This window comes from Gouania willdenowi, chromosome 3 (assembly GCF_900634775.1).
Source record: "Gouania willdenowi chromosome 3, fGouWil2.1, whole genome shotgun sequence".
Lineage (NCBI taxonomy): Eukaryota > Metazoa > Chordata > Actinopteri > Blenniiformes > Gobiesocidae > Gouania > Gouania willdenowi.
In genome coordinates this window covers 44,103,479-44,118,321 of record NC_041046.1, presented here as the reverse complement: position 1 = coordinate 44,118,321, position 14,843 = coordinate 44,103,479, and the positions used below count along the sequence as shown (strand labels likewise).

At 43.1% G+C, this 14,843-nt stretch overlaps 1 protein-coding gene and 1 long non-coding RNA gene across 2 annotated transcripts; both read left to right on the top strand.

Annotated features, from left to right (window-relative positions):
- The first annotated feature begins 1,421 nt into the window (after positions 1 to 1,421).
- On the top strand, positions 1,422 to 6,035 carry LOC114457345 (uncharacterized). The gene is made up of 3 exons (XR_003672929.1): positions 1,422 to 1,481; positions 1,625 to 3,718; positions 4,544 to 6,035. It is a non-coding gene; the product is annotated as an uncharacterized LOC114457345 (long non-coding RNA).
- Positions 6,036 to 6,415: 380 nt separating this feature from the next.
- LOC114461211 (zinc finger protein 319-like) lies at positions 6,416 to 12,770 on the top strand. Its single transcript, XM_028443119.1, has 2 exons — positions 6,416 to 6,849; positions 9,884 to 12,770. Exon 2 carries the CDS (start codon positions 9,986 to 9,988, stop codon positions 11,708 to 11,710), a length of 1,725 nt encoding a protein of 574 aa, XP_028298920.1. The 5' UTR covers positions 6,416 to 6,849; positions 9,884 to 9,985; the 3' UTR covers positions 11,711 to 12,770.
- Positions 12,771 to 14,843: the final 2,073 nt, after the last annotated feature.

The window sequence follows — 14,843 nt, the reverse complement described above, 5'->3', positions numbered from 1 at the left end:
CAGAGGTCAGGGGTCAGGGTTGTGTTCCAGCATGTTTGTTCAAAGCCTGCTCGACCTGCTGTCAGTCTGTGACTCTCTCTCTTCGACGTAAGGCTGTGTGAGATGCGGAGAGCGGTGTAAAAATAAAAAAGGCGATAGCTTCTTCTAAAACTCACCGAACGCGTCTCCGAGTTCAACGAATGACGTTAAAAAGAGAAACTGTTAAACTGCTACTGTATGTTTTCTACTTCGCACCCGGTGGCATCATCATGTCGTGACATCATTGCATGCCCGAGCATGCTCTTTCTTACTCTTTGGTTTATGAGGTTGTTTCCAAAGTTGATGTGGAGAAAATAATGAAACGTTTGAAATGAATCATCGTCTCTTGTGTTTTCTGTTAATTCTGCTAATGGAAAACTCTGACCAAAAACACACAGAATTACAATAAAATATATAAAAACACATAAATGACTCCAAAAATGTACAGAATTACAATAAAATATATAAAAACACACATGGATGACTCCAAAAATTCACAAAGTTACAATGAAAACACACAGACTTACAATAAAATGAGGAACAAAAACACACATGAATGACTCCAAAAACACAAAATTCCAATTAAATGTACAAAAACACAAAACGTCCACAAAAAATTGCAAAACTACTCTTAGAACACACTGCATTACAATAGAATATACAAAAGAAGAACAAATACAGAAATAGATGACTCAAAAAACACAGAATTACAATAAAATATACAAAAGAGGAACAAAAACACTTGTAAATGACTGAAAAACAGTCAAATAAAGAAGCTGAACAGCAGGAAGTCACTACAACATCCTACATTTTTTAGGTGGAAGAAATGACACATGTTTGCGTGCGCGTACACGAGTGTTTGTGTGTGCGTGAGTAATTGTGTGTTTGCGAATGTTTGTGTGTATGCCGAGTGGTCATTAGGGGCAATGACCATTACTGTATAACAGGGAGGGATGTAACCTAGTAGAGCTGTATCCCCACCTCTTTTTTGTGTGGGTGTGGTGACAGGCCTTGTGTGTGTGCTGTGGGTGTGTCTTGTGGGTGTGGTGACACAGGCCTTGTGTGTGTGCTGTGGGCGTGTCTTGTGGGTGTGGTGACACAGGCCTTGTGTGTGTGCTGTGGGTGTGTCTTGTGGGTGTGGTGACACAGGCCTTGTGTGTGTGCTGTGGGCGTGTCTTGTGGGTGTGGTGACACAGGCCTTGTGTGTGTGCTGTGGGCGTGTCTTGTGGGTGTGGTGACAGGCCTTGTGTGTGTGCTGTGGGCGTGTCTTGTGGGTGTGGTGACACAGGCCTTGTGTGTGTGCTGTGGGCGTGTCTTGTGGGTGTGGTGACACAGGCCTTGTGTGTGTGCTGTGGGCGTGTCTTGTGGGTGTGGTGACACAGGTGCAGGGAATCATCTGGGAAACACTGTCTACTTAAGCAGCAGACTCACACTGCTCTGTGTCTCTGGTTCTTGCTGTCCAGGTAATGCACACTATTAACAGCCTACTCTCTTGAAAACCTAAAACTGCACATATACCTTCTTTTATTCTCCCTTTACTATATTTGATTCAGAAATGCTTGTGTTTTGAGTTACTTACTTTTTGTCTCTGGTTCTTGATGTCCAGGTGTGCTGGAGGAGGATCTACGGGCGTGGCCCATGGAGGAGGAAACAAGTGGGTCTTAGTCAAATCTCAAGTCCGATAAAGAACTCAGCCCAAGCTCCACACTCGGACTGGAAAGAAATCGACCTGACTTCCCCCTGCCTGACGATTAGCACACCACCTGCACTTTTGGATATATCCCCCATTTTAGACTACCTTTTTAACCTTTTAAACTTTGTAAGAAAATGTAACCTTTAAACTACAACTTAGCTTGAGCATTTTGTCCACACTGAACACTGGTTGGTCAGACAAAACCCTGGGCGTTTCATCTTGGCATTGTTGACAGGACCTGACCCATTAATAACCAGTGGTGGACAAAATGCCAGTAGTAAATGAATCTCAACCTCACCCCAGTAGATCTGACCCTACTCCTGCTCCAACAATTAGGCCTTTCAGTATGGTTCCCATGTTCAATATGTTGACCTTTAAGTTTAAAGGCAAAGACTCAGTCTTGGGGAGTGGAAGGCCAAAAGTGAAATCTTTACAGAACTTGACAAACTGTATTGGGATAAAGTCACAGCCTCAGTGTTGCATTCACAATTTTTTCTTATGCTAAACAATAGCCACATGAGAACCTTAGTACTTTAGCTTTCAGATTACAAGAGTACTTTAACAGACTCAAAAACAAAGATCCAAGAGGAATTAACGATAATGTTGTTTTATTCAGAGACTACTTGATTGAAGGCCGGAGAGACGCAGCAACCAGGGGGTGAGTTTCGAGCCAAAATTTTGCCGGATGACACACGCTTGAAACTGTTTCAGACGAACTGTTTAAGAGAACCGACCTATGTGAGACATTTGAACAGGCTCAGTGCTTTACTTTAAAGGGCGACCACAGTAACGCAGTGAATGCTAAAGACTTTGAACAACTTAAATCTCAATTAAGGGAAGAAACTGCAGAGGACCCCACCCGGATCGGCCCCCTCTCCAGGCTGGAACCCCTCCTTCTCACAAACCAGGCCTGTTGGCAGGAGCTTCCCTTATATGAACTCTACAAACCGGTATGCTGATCGGGGAAACCCAATTTGCAATAACTGTAGTCAGCCAGGCCACATTGCTCGCTTTTGTAATGGCAGGCAAAGATTCGCATCTTTAAACTAGTGGACACCACGGTAGTGGCCCACATGGTGGGGTATCCAGAGCCTAAAGGCCCTGAAGAGGAAAATGCTAACAAATTGATTGGACAAGTACCAAATGTTGACTTTATTATTGGAAACATGCCAGTCTGCTACATCCTGGACACGCGCTCAGTTATTTCGCCACACATGGAAGTAAATTAGAGGACGCAGGACACTGGCTAACACTAGAGGCCGCCAATAAACTTAACATCTCCTACTTGGGTTATGTGATCCTCCCTATTAGTGGGTGGAGCTGAGCTGACAGACTGTGGTTTCCTAATTGTAAAAGATCACTGCCTTACTGACTCTAATGGTGTTGTTGGGTGAACATAATTTCCTGTCTGTGGCAAGAAATGGACAAGCAACCTGTTGCCTCTTTGACCCGTGACTCCTCCCAACAACAGGGATGGACTATGGCTTTTAAAATCTGCTCAAGACAGGTGCAGTTTGCAGACTCTGCCGGACCAAAGAATTAATTGACGGGAAGGACTATCAGTGCTTGGTGGAATCACTTGAAGTCGGTGACCTTTTAATTGCCCATTCCTGATCCACTGTTCAATGTGGACAAGTTTTGACAAAAGTCAGAAACCCAAAAAATTCAACAATGTACCTGTACAGACACCAAATGCTAGCCAAAACGTGTGAAGTTATTTCTGCTGATATCATTCCTGAGCATAATGTGACCTTGACCCGTGTCAGTGCAAATGCAGTAAGAGTGAGGACTGACAAAAGTAAAGTGTGCTGAGCCCAATACTTTGCCTTATTTGAATGATTTTGACCTGTGCAGAAAGCAAAGAGCACTTGCAAGCCCTCCTCCACAAACACAGGGCGGTCTTTGCAACAAATGATGACGACTATGGACGGACAACGGTGCAACATGTAATTCCAACGGCAGATGCACCACCGCAAATGTACCAAGAGATGAAGGCCTTGATTCAAGGTATGTTAGACTCTGAGATCATTGTACCCAGCACCAGTCTGTGGGCTGCCCCATAGTGTTGGTTCGTAAAAAAGATGGGACTCTTAGATTTTGTGTGGACTACCGCAAATTGAATGCAGTGACTCATAAAGATGCATAACCACTTCCTCGGATAGAGGAAGGCCAAATATTTCACTACATTGGATTTAGCCAGTGGGTATTGGCAAGTGCAGGTTGCTCCAAATGACAGAGAAACAACTGTTTTTATTACACCAATGGGACTGCATACATTTACAAAAATGCCCTTTGATTTGTCCAATGCAACTGCAACTTTCCAGAGACCAAAATAAGCAGTCTGTACTTATTTATTTGGATGATGTGATCATATACTCACCGGATTTTGACTTCCATCTGACCCATTTGGCCTCTGTGTTAGAGAAATTGGGGAAACATGGCCTAAAACTGAAACTGGAAAAATGCTATTTTCTGAAAAAAGAGGTGCAATACCTGGGGCACAGAATGTCCGCTGCTGGGATTGCCCATGATAATGAAAAGTAAGGGGTGTTGAAGAGTGGCCCATTCCCAAAATGGTTAAACAACTTCAGTCATTCCTGGGTCGAGCTGGCTACCGTCATCGTTTTGTTAAAGACTTTGCTAAGATTGCCAGTCCACTTAACCGCTTAATAACAGGAATGAGCCCTAAAAATTCTAAATGTTCTGGACGGCAGCCCCTAGCTAACTGGGATGAGACTTGTACAGAGGCCTTCCAGACTTTAAAAAATGCTCTCACGTCTGCACCAATTCTGGCCTATGATGACTTAAACTTGCCCTTTGTCTTGTACACAGATGCCAGTAACCAGGGCTTGGGTGCAGTGCTGTGTCAAACACAGGATGGGAAAGAGGGTAATAGCATTTGCCAGCAGAATACTTAGGGTTTTGGGTACCTACAAGTTCGGACACTGAAGGGAGCTCTTGGCCCACAAATGAACCCAGGGTCCATGCAGAGGCTGCAGAACCAAGGCGGTCCCCCAGGGCGACCAGATGACTACCACCTCGATGCTACAGAGATGTCTAGGCTGTGCCGAGTGGTCATTGGCGCAATGACCATTATAACAGGAGGGATGTAACCTGGTAGAGCGGTATCCCCACCTCTTTTTTGTGTGTGTGCTGTGGATGTGATGACACAGGCCTTGTGTGTGTGTGCTGTAGGCGTGTCTTGTGGGTGTGGTTCACAGGTGCAGGGAATCATTTGGGAAACACTGTCTACTTAAGCAGCAGACTCACACTGCTCTGTCGCTCTGTATTTCTGGTTCTTGCTGTCCAGGTAATGCACAACATTAACAGCCTACACTCTTGAAAACCTAAAACTGCACATATACTTTCTCTCATTCTCCCTTTACTATATTTGGTTCAGAAATGCTTGTGTTTTGAGTTACTTTTTGTCTCTGGTTGTTGCTGTCCGGAGGCCTCATTTATAAACGCTGCATACTTACAAAAGAAAGCGTACGTCACATATAAGCAAAGTTTGTGATTTTAAAAAAAAAAAAAAAAAAAAAAACCTGGCAAAATAATGTGCGCACCTCCACGGAAGTTCTGACCCTGCCTTACGCACAAAATCATGAGAAATGGGAAACTCCGATGCCAACAGACATATGAAGTTAACGACAGCTCTGCGAAATTATTAGAAATTGTGTGAAATAATCAAACACATTGAGCATTTCACAACACATTATTTGAAGGATGCATTGAGGACTAAAATTATACTGACGCCCGCAGGGAGCGAGTGATGTGCGCGCGCCTACAAATACAGTTTTATATTAATATTTGATATCAAAATCACATGATCATTGCGCAAAACTGCCAATCAATTGGCTGCAACACCTGTAGCTGTTATAAATAGGAACGCACTCTAATGCGTAAAGACGCACAATGGCTTATTTGGCACTGCCAGCGGACGAGGTGCACAACGCGATCTGCCTTTCTATCATTACTAATGTTCACTGTCACCAAATCAAAATAGACCCAACCTCCTCCACTGACTACCCCGTGCCTGACGATTAGTACACCAGCACTTTTGGATATATCCCCCATTTTAGACTACCTTTTTAACCTTTTAAACTTAGTAATAAAATGTAATCTTTTAAACTACAACCTGACTTCAGCATTTTGTCAACACTGAACACTGGTTGGTCAGACAGAACCCTGAGTATTTGCATGTGCGCACAAGCATTTGTGTTTGCGCAAGTGTTTGTGTATGCCTGAGTAATTGTGTATTTACGTATTTGTTTGTGTGCGTGCGCGCCAGTGTTTGTATGTGACTTGTTTGCGTGTGTTTGTGCGCCCGTGTGTGTCTTTGTTTGTTTTGTGTTTTTTGATTGAATAGTGAAGACACAAATGTACTATCCATAATATTGGCCAAATACAAAAAAAAAACCTCAATAAAAAAGTTTTTCAATTAAAGAAAGTGTTTGAATGCAATTATCTTTGATTGGAAATATTTATTTTTGATTGAAGTAAACTTTTTTGGATTGAAAAGGTTTTTTTTTTTTATTGAAGTGGTTTTTTTATATAACGCAAATGTACTGCCCATAATATGACCCAAATACAAAAAAGGGTTAGGGTTAGAAAAAAGAGATGCAAACCTTCTTAAATATTTATTCTTGCTTGAAATGAAATGATTTTAATTCAGTTTTTTTTTTTTTTTAACTAAAGTTATGTTCTTTATCACATTTATTGAATAATAAAGACAATCTAGCTCTATGTGTTTGTTAGCTTCAGCTAAACCTCATCAGAGTCGCTGGTTACTGTTTGTAGGAGTGAAACAGCGCCCTCTATCTGTCCGTCGTGAACTACACTTTATCGGAGCCTTCGGGGTTCCGTTGGTCTTTGTGTTTCTGACATTTTCCTCCTCCATAAAACATCTCCCACCGCCTCCTTCTCCATCCTAGATCCTCCACCGGCTCCTCTGAGCTCTACCCGCCGGTGATGAGCGGTGGTTGCGGGGGATCGGAGCTCCGTAGGTTTCCGGTGTCCGACCGTCGGTCCGTCCGTCCGCAGGAGGATGTCGCTCGGCTTCGCTCGCATCTTCCCGCCGGCTGGTCCCCCTCCTCTGGTCCCTGTCAGCGTAGCGGAATGTCCGTGACCGTCCCCCGGTGAGTGAGTGCTCCATGGCAGTGTCGCCAGCTGTTTTAGTTTCTCTGGCCGATTTGTGAGGCTTGTTCTCCGGGAAAGGCCGAGTTTTGACTCCCGGGAAAGGCCTACTTTGATCCGGGCTGTCGGCCGCCCAGGCTCGGATTGTGGCCCGGTAAAACGAGCACCTCTGTGGCCTGCCTTAGCTTTACTCAAGCCCGGGAAACACCGAGAAACCCCGTGAAAGTGAGCCGGTGTACGGTGACAGGTGAGTGGGATGATGTTAGGAGGAAGCTCTGTAGTTTAGCTGACGAGCTAACGGTGGCTACATCCTGGAGCTCAATCCGTTCTACAGCTTCCTGCTCCAGTAGAACACATCACGCACCATAATCATCTCCAAACCAATAACATCACTTTAAACACTTAAATGCATCCATTATTGGTGCTGAAATGCAAGTTGTTTTTTTTGAGGACAGATTTCAGCGTCACATCCATTGGTTTGTGCTGCAGGTAATAGACGGAGCCCTGCTCCATTGGTCCAGATAGAACCAGTGACAGAAACCAGCAGCTACATGGGATCTAAAGGGTCTGTTAATGCTCATCATCACCGTGGAGAAGTGACTGTCGCCTGCTGCAGCTTTTGTGGGAACTCATTATTGTTATTGTTGTTATTATTATGGGATACTCTCTTTCCCAATCAGCTCTTAAGAACAGAGACAGTGGTGCATCCATCAGTCCTTTATAAAAATATGTAGACACACACACACACACACACACACACACACACACACACACAAAAAAAAACAGTGCATTAGAAACTGAACCTTTATTACCATTTTTTTTTTTTAAATGAAGACGCAGGATTAAGTTCTGCCAGTTTTACTGAGGAAAGTCATTTTCAAAAATTAAGTCTGAAATGTGTCAAACTCAAGGCCCAGGGCCCAAATCTGGCCCATTAAAGCATCCAATTTGGCCCACAGCAGAAAGCAAATAAAGTCAAAGAAACCCACAAATCATTGTATAAATTAACTACTAATTCAGTTGTACATATCTCAGCTCGATATCTCCAGAATTATACACAAATAATTGAAACTCCACAATATTAGCAGGGCTCACATTTTTTTATCACATGATGGCAGTCACTTTTAATCTGAAATTGTTAAAATAGCTCTAAATTTCTCCCAAGTTCTGCAATTTAAAAAAAAATAAAAAATATTCCTCATAATTTCCCCAAATGACATAAAAATTGGTTATAAAATCGAATAAATTGAAAGTGACGTTTCTGCAGGGACTGAAATTTGTCTCTTTGAAATTATCAGTGCCGTACATATTTAATTTGAATTTAATTTATTTATACGTGGAAGTGCAAAATTATGATTAAATTACTAATTTTACCACCTAAGATCTGTGGCCCACTTAAGATGAATTGCTCCGTAAAATGAGTTTGACACCCCTGATCTAAAAGATGAAGGTGGTAGTTACTGAAAGACTCTGGCACATAATGGGTTGTGGCCCACGCTTAGGTCTTGACCAATCAGTTGAGATATATATATATATATATATGTACTGTATATATATATATATATATATATATATCAGTGGCGGCTGCTGGTCTTTCATGCAGGGGAAGCTCATTTTCTGCCTACTTCAGAAAATGTATCTGTTTATTTAAATGTGAATTCTAGTAGAATTCACATTTTGTTGTCAACAACTATTTGTAGATTATCACACACGCACGCGCGTAGCTGCTGCGCGCTGGAGTGTGAGTGTTTGGTCAAAAGTCTCACAACACAAGCAGTAACAGTCTCCACAGAAGTTGATTCGCTATGAGAGGATCAGCAAAGTCTCCGTGTCAACACAGAGCAACGGACTGAAATATTTGAAAAACCCGCCTGTGTGCTTACAACGTCATACTCTCTGATTGGCTCATTTTTGCTGTCAATCAAAATTGAATTAGCCTGAGACAGATCATCCAATCATCATCCATTATTCCAGCGTCCGGAACAGACAGATCCAGCCCACTGCTCCATAGACCTCCTGTGAAGCCCGGCGTCCGATGGGCGGGACTAAGTGCGTCATAATTGAGCATTTATCCAATGAGCGTCTAGTTTGACTGCAGTGGATCAACCACTAAATCCTCTCCCATTGAAGTCAATTGAAGCTGAACTTCACCACTATTTATTAACACTGTGACGCTGCGGTAATGAATGAAGAACGTCACGCTGTCACTGTCAGTTTCCTGTTATAAGAAGCTGATTCTGAACTAAACATACATGTGTTCTGTCATATATTTAGTCAATGAAATGTACACACAACACTACATATTTGACCACTGATTTTAGGGGAAGCTGAGGTTCCCTTGTAGTCTTAAAGCATCCGCCACTGATATATATATATATATATATATATATATATATATATATATATATATATATATATAAACCTTCTTAAAATCTCAATCATAAAAACTATAAGAAACATCTCCACCTAGAAACTAAAAAAATTAAAAAAAAACCTCTCATCCAGGAGGGTCTTCATGATTATATGTTTTAATTAAGTCCAACAGTATTTGGTCTCTTTTAATCCATCTTGGACTTTAGTCTCTCTCCTCTTTTCCTTGTGTGTGACAATTTTGTCAAACAAAGCGGCATCTTTAATGATTCCGGCACTTATGAGTAAAATTACCTTAATTAGATGATACGTTAAAGAACCACAAATTAGCTTTCCGAAACTGGTGGAATTTCTCAGATAGAGGATAGTTGGCGGAGCTACAGTCATTTAAATATAAAGAAATTACGACTTTAAAGTCGTAATTTTATGTGAATAAACTCGAAATATAAAGACTTGATTCCCATAAAATTAGGATTTTATTCTCAGAATATTACGAGAATTTTAATAACGTAGTGCCCAGATTTTATTTTATTTTTTATTGTGGCCCTAATATGCAATCGTAGAATAGGATTCAGCGACCCTCATTTGTTTCCTGACCCACGGGTTAAGAACCCCTGTTGTATAGTGTTGACCATCTACTGAGGGATTTGTTTTGTTTTCTTCCAGGTTCTTCCTGTCGAGTGTTCCAGCCCACAAACATTTGTGAGCTCGAAACCACCCCTCCTCTTCTTCTTCTACTACTTCTTCTTCTGCGTGCTGAGCTCCAGGATGACGGAGGCGTGGCAGCAGCAGCAGCAGCACGGCGTGGCTCCGCCCTCAGTGGTGCACACGCTCCCTCAGGGCGCTGAGAACGCTCTGGGCTGCACGGTGTATGGTGTGGTCCTGCAGCCGGACACTTCGCTGCAGCAGCACGCGGTCCAGGCGCAACAGCAACAGTCGGGGCGCAAATGCGGCGTGTGCGGCCACGACATCTCACACCTGGCCAACCCGCATGAGCACCAGTGTATGGTGAACACGGACCGCTCCTTCCAGTGCACGCAGTGCATGAAGATCTTCAGCCAGGCCACGGATCTGCTGGAGCACCAGTGTGTTCAGGTGGAGCAGAAGCCGTTCGTATGTGGCGTGTGTAAGATGGGCTTCTCGCTTCTCACGTCGCTCGCTCAGCACCACAACTCCCACGGCAACGGCAACAACCCCATAAAATGCTCCATCTGCGAGAAAACATACCGGCCGGGGTCCGGGAACGTTACGCCCACCTCGTCCGCCGCCAACCCCCAGCAGCCCTCCAATGGGGAGACATCCGGTGGCGCCGCCATGAGCGCCTCGTCTCCTCCGGCCTTCGAGGCGTCCGCGCCGGACCGGCCGTACAAGTGCTCCGTGTGCCACAAGTCCTTCCGGCACCTGTCGGAGCTGACGCGCCACGAACGTGTGCACACCGGCGAGAAGCCGTACAAATGCGATACATGTGACAAAAGCTTCAGCCAGTCGTCGCACCTTGCGCACCACCAACGCACGCACAGCTCGGAGCGACCATACAAGTGTGCCGTGTGCGAGAAGAGCTTCAAGCACCGCTCCCACCTGGTGCGCCACATGTATGCGCACTCCGGCGAGCACCTGTTCAAGTGCAACCTGTGCGAGATGCACTTCAAGGAGTCGTCGGAGCTGCTGCATCATCAGTGCCAGCCGGAGGGCGAGCGGCCTTTCAGCTGTGGCTCGTGTGGGAAGAGCTTCAAGCGGCCGTCAGACCTGCGGCAGCATGAACGCACACATTCGGAAGAGCGGCCTTTCCAGTGCGAGGAGTGCCAGATGAGCTTTAAGCAGCAGTACGCGCTTGTGCGCCACCGCCGCACGCACAAGAACCCGGCGGAGCGACCGTTCAAGTGCAACCTGTGCGACAAAGGCTTCCTGCAGCCGTCCCACCTCCTCTACCACCAGCAGGTCCACGGCATGGAGAGCATGTTCAAGTGCGCGTCATGCCAGAAGTCCTTCAGCCAGTCGGGCGAGCTGCTCAGGCACAAGTGCGGCGGCGAGGTGGAAAAGCCGTACAAGTGCGACGTATGTGGCAAAGGCTACAAAAAGAACTCCACGCTGCAGCGCCACCAGAACTCCCACTGCACGGAGAAGCCGCTCAAGTGCTCGCTGTGCGACAAGCGCTTCGTCTCCTCCTCTGAGTTTGTACAGCACCGCTGCGACCCCACGCGCGAGAAGCCGCTCAAATGTCCCGACTGCGAGAAGCGCTTTCGCTACTCGTCAGAGCTGCAGCGCCACCGCCGCGTCCACACGGGAGAGAAGCCCTTCAAGTGTGCCAGTTGTGACAAGAGCTTCAAGCAGCGCGAGCACCTGGCCAAGCATCAGAGCGTGCACTCGCGCGAGACGCAGTTCAAGTGCGTGTGGTGCGGCGAGCGCTTCGTGGATCTGACGGCGCTGCAGGAGCACACGGTGCAGCACACGGCAGAGGGAGAGAACTACCCCGAGGCCTCCTGCATCCCCTGAGCATGGAGAGATGACTCCAGGGTTGCAACGAAATCTGTGCACGGCCGACAAAAACCTCGAGCAAGAGACGCTAAGCTAACAACACGTAGCGACGTTAGCTCTTTAATTCACAATGAGCATTATTAGTTTGTCTTTTACTTGAATATGTTGGATGATGCATTTTTTTGAGAACGGTTTCCTTACAAAGAAGAAATGGTTTCAAATGCAAACACATAGTGACAAGTTTTTACAAATATAAATATAATATTTATATATAGTAAACATTCCTGATAGGATCAGTAACTGTTGATGTAGGAAGGATTAAAGCTGGATAAAGTTATCCAATCAGTTCACATGTGATTAGGAAACATTTGTACGATGAACATTTTAGGACATTCTCAGGTCTCTGAGTGAGGTATCATGACTCAGCAAAACCTCCGTCAGATGAAACTGCCTCTGGTTTCAGAATAAAAGTCATCAGACTGAATGGTCTCAGGCCATAAAACACAGCATGGCGTTTTATTTTGAAGGAACTGGAAATACACATGATGTCGTCAATAATATGTGCTGCTTTTGATACGGGAGTAAGTTGGAAGTAGTTATTTTCTATATATTTTTAAAAGTTAAGATACATCAACACATTGTTTGATTAACAAATACATAGTTAAATGAAATGTTAATATCTTAACATATAAAAATAATAGTTTGTTTTTTTATTTATTTTTAAAAGTTAAGATACATCGTTTCATAAAACTATGTATTAATTAATAAAACAATACTTAGATATATCTGAACTTTTAGTACTTTCAAAATAAAATGCCTTTTTGTGTTTTACTGCCCCTGGCTGTTGAGTCTGATGACTTTTATTTTAAAGCCTGAGGCATTTGGTTTTTAGTGACAGAGATTTGATTGATTTGATTTTATACCTCACTCTGAGACCTTTTCAAACCCTTTACTTATACAGGTTTATATGTATATATATATATATATACATATGTATATATACTTATACAGACGTGGTTAGGAAAAATGTCATAAGATACCACATAATATTGTTACAGACAAAACAGTTGAAACACAACAAAAATGCAAAATTTACACCAAAAAAAACAAAACATGGAAAACACACAAAACTACTCCAAAACGACAACATAAGTACATGAAGTGGTGAGGAAACATTGTTTATTTTTAGCTACAACATAAAACAGTTATTTGTTGACCACGCCTACACTGAAGTCACAGATTTCGTTGCAACGGCGCACTTTGATGTGGGGCCAGCCACGCAGTAGTAGTTTCTAACCCTTTACGTTGTGATTTCCCACGCTCTGACTGGGGGAGCTGTAAACCACCCTAAAGGAACTCACCGGTTCTGGACTTTATCATGTGATTGCATGTGTTCGTTTGGTGTGTAACCTAGCAGCTCTTTGTGTGTGTGTGTGTGTGTGTGTGTGTGTGTGTGTGTGTAGACTCCTCTACTGTCCACGTGCCTTTATTTTTTTATTATTATTTTTAACTTCACGTCATCGGTGCAGCCAAACGCCCCCCCCACATTGTAGATGTTAGCGTGTGTCTGTGCATGAGTATTTATCACACTTAAATATCCCTGTTGTATCATAGCTTTGGTTCGTATATGAAGCCATCCCATGATGAGATAAAAAAAACAGTGACTTTGTGAATATGTATATTATCCAGCGTCTGAAAAACTGTTATTGTTGCATCTTTGTATTGAAACGACACCATAGGTAACATAACCAGCCCCCCCACCCCCCACCCCGTACCTAACATGTTACATGAAATAACGTGCAATAGAATAATGCACAGTGAAAATATTTATGACTACTGATTAATAGCATAGTTAAAGTTTACTCTGTTATATTATTATTATTATTATTATAGATTGTGTGTATACGCTACGGAAACATATGGAGAGCCTGCATACTGCTTATGTTACCTGCTTTTTGGACGAGACAGCGTGTGCGCTGTTTTTTTTTGGGGGGGGGCAGCAGCACTTCTGTTTCATTTCCAACGAGGATTTTAATGAAAGTTGTTGGACACGCATCGTTGCCACATTTTAAGCGTAGTTTTTGCGCGATTAGCTCTAACCAATTATTACTGATTATTGCTTTGTTTGTTCCTTTCAATGGACGTCACTGGACTGGATGCTGATGAGGCTTTTTCCCCCAGAGAAATTGAAAATGTGTTGGACACGACTTCATGATTTTACCGTGTGTATTTCTATATTCTGTACCATGTTTGCAGTATATTTAAGTTTTGTTCAGGAGTCGTGGGCAGTGAGGGTGACGCGTGTGGATGTCATAAGGCTTCTGTTCATACTGTATATGGAGGATTACAATAAACTACCCCCAACGACAAAAACAGCAGCACACTGTCTTCATCAGCGTCAGGATGAACTGGTCCGATCAAAGGTTGTGAGTTAGAATCCAAGAATACAGATGAAAGAGTCTGTCGGTTATTAAATTTATCGTAACAAATAATTTTAGCATCGTTATTTCTTAGCCCTCCTTTATTATCCTCAATTATTACTAACACTTTTTACCCTTAGGGTCAATCTGACCCTAGACATATTTAACTCCACAAAATGATTTTTAGATAATTGTTAATCAAGTTTTCGTGTCAGACACTTTATTTGTTGAATACATAAATAAGCCCTTGATAAACATTAAATGGGGTCAAATTGACCCCAGAGGAACACAAATGCGTGCAATATATAAATATTTAAAATATATCAAGTTTTCTATCTTGGCGATATAGAAAATTACATTACATTAAAAATGTATATTGATATACTTTTTTGTTTGTTTTTTTTAATACCTTAATTTGTATTAAAATACTCATTTTAGGGTCGCTGCTATCACTAACTCAGACCAGCATGAAAAGCACAGTTAGATGGATTTCTGAGTGCGTGTGAGTTAAACAAACCACACTATGGAACTCACTCACACATGCTGTCCCTGAGAGGAGAAAAGGCCAAAAATAGCCCATATTGTGCAGCTGTTTGTTAATAAATGTCCCAGTCCCACTGTGTATTTTGTTGTCATATATTTTATTTGTTCTTTAATGTATTTTCCCATAATTTTGTTTTTGTCTTTCTGAGTCGTTTTGTGTATTTTTGGTGTGTATGATGTCCTTTTAT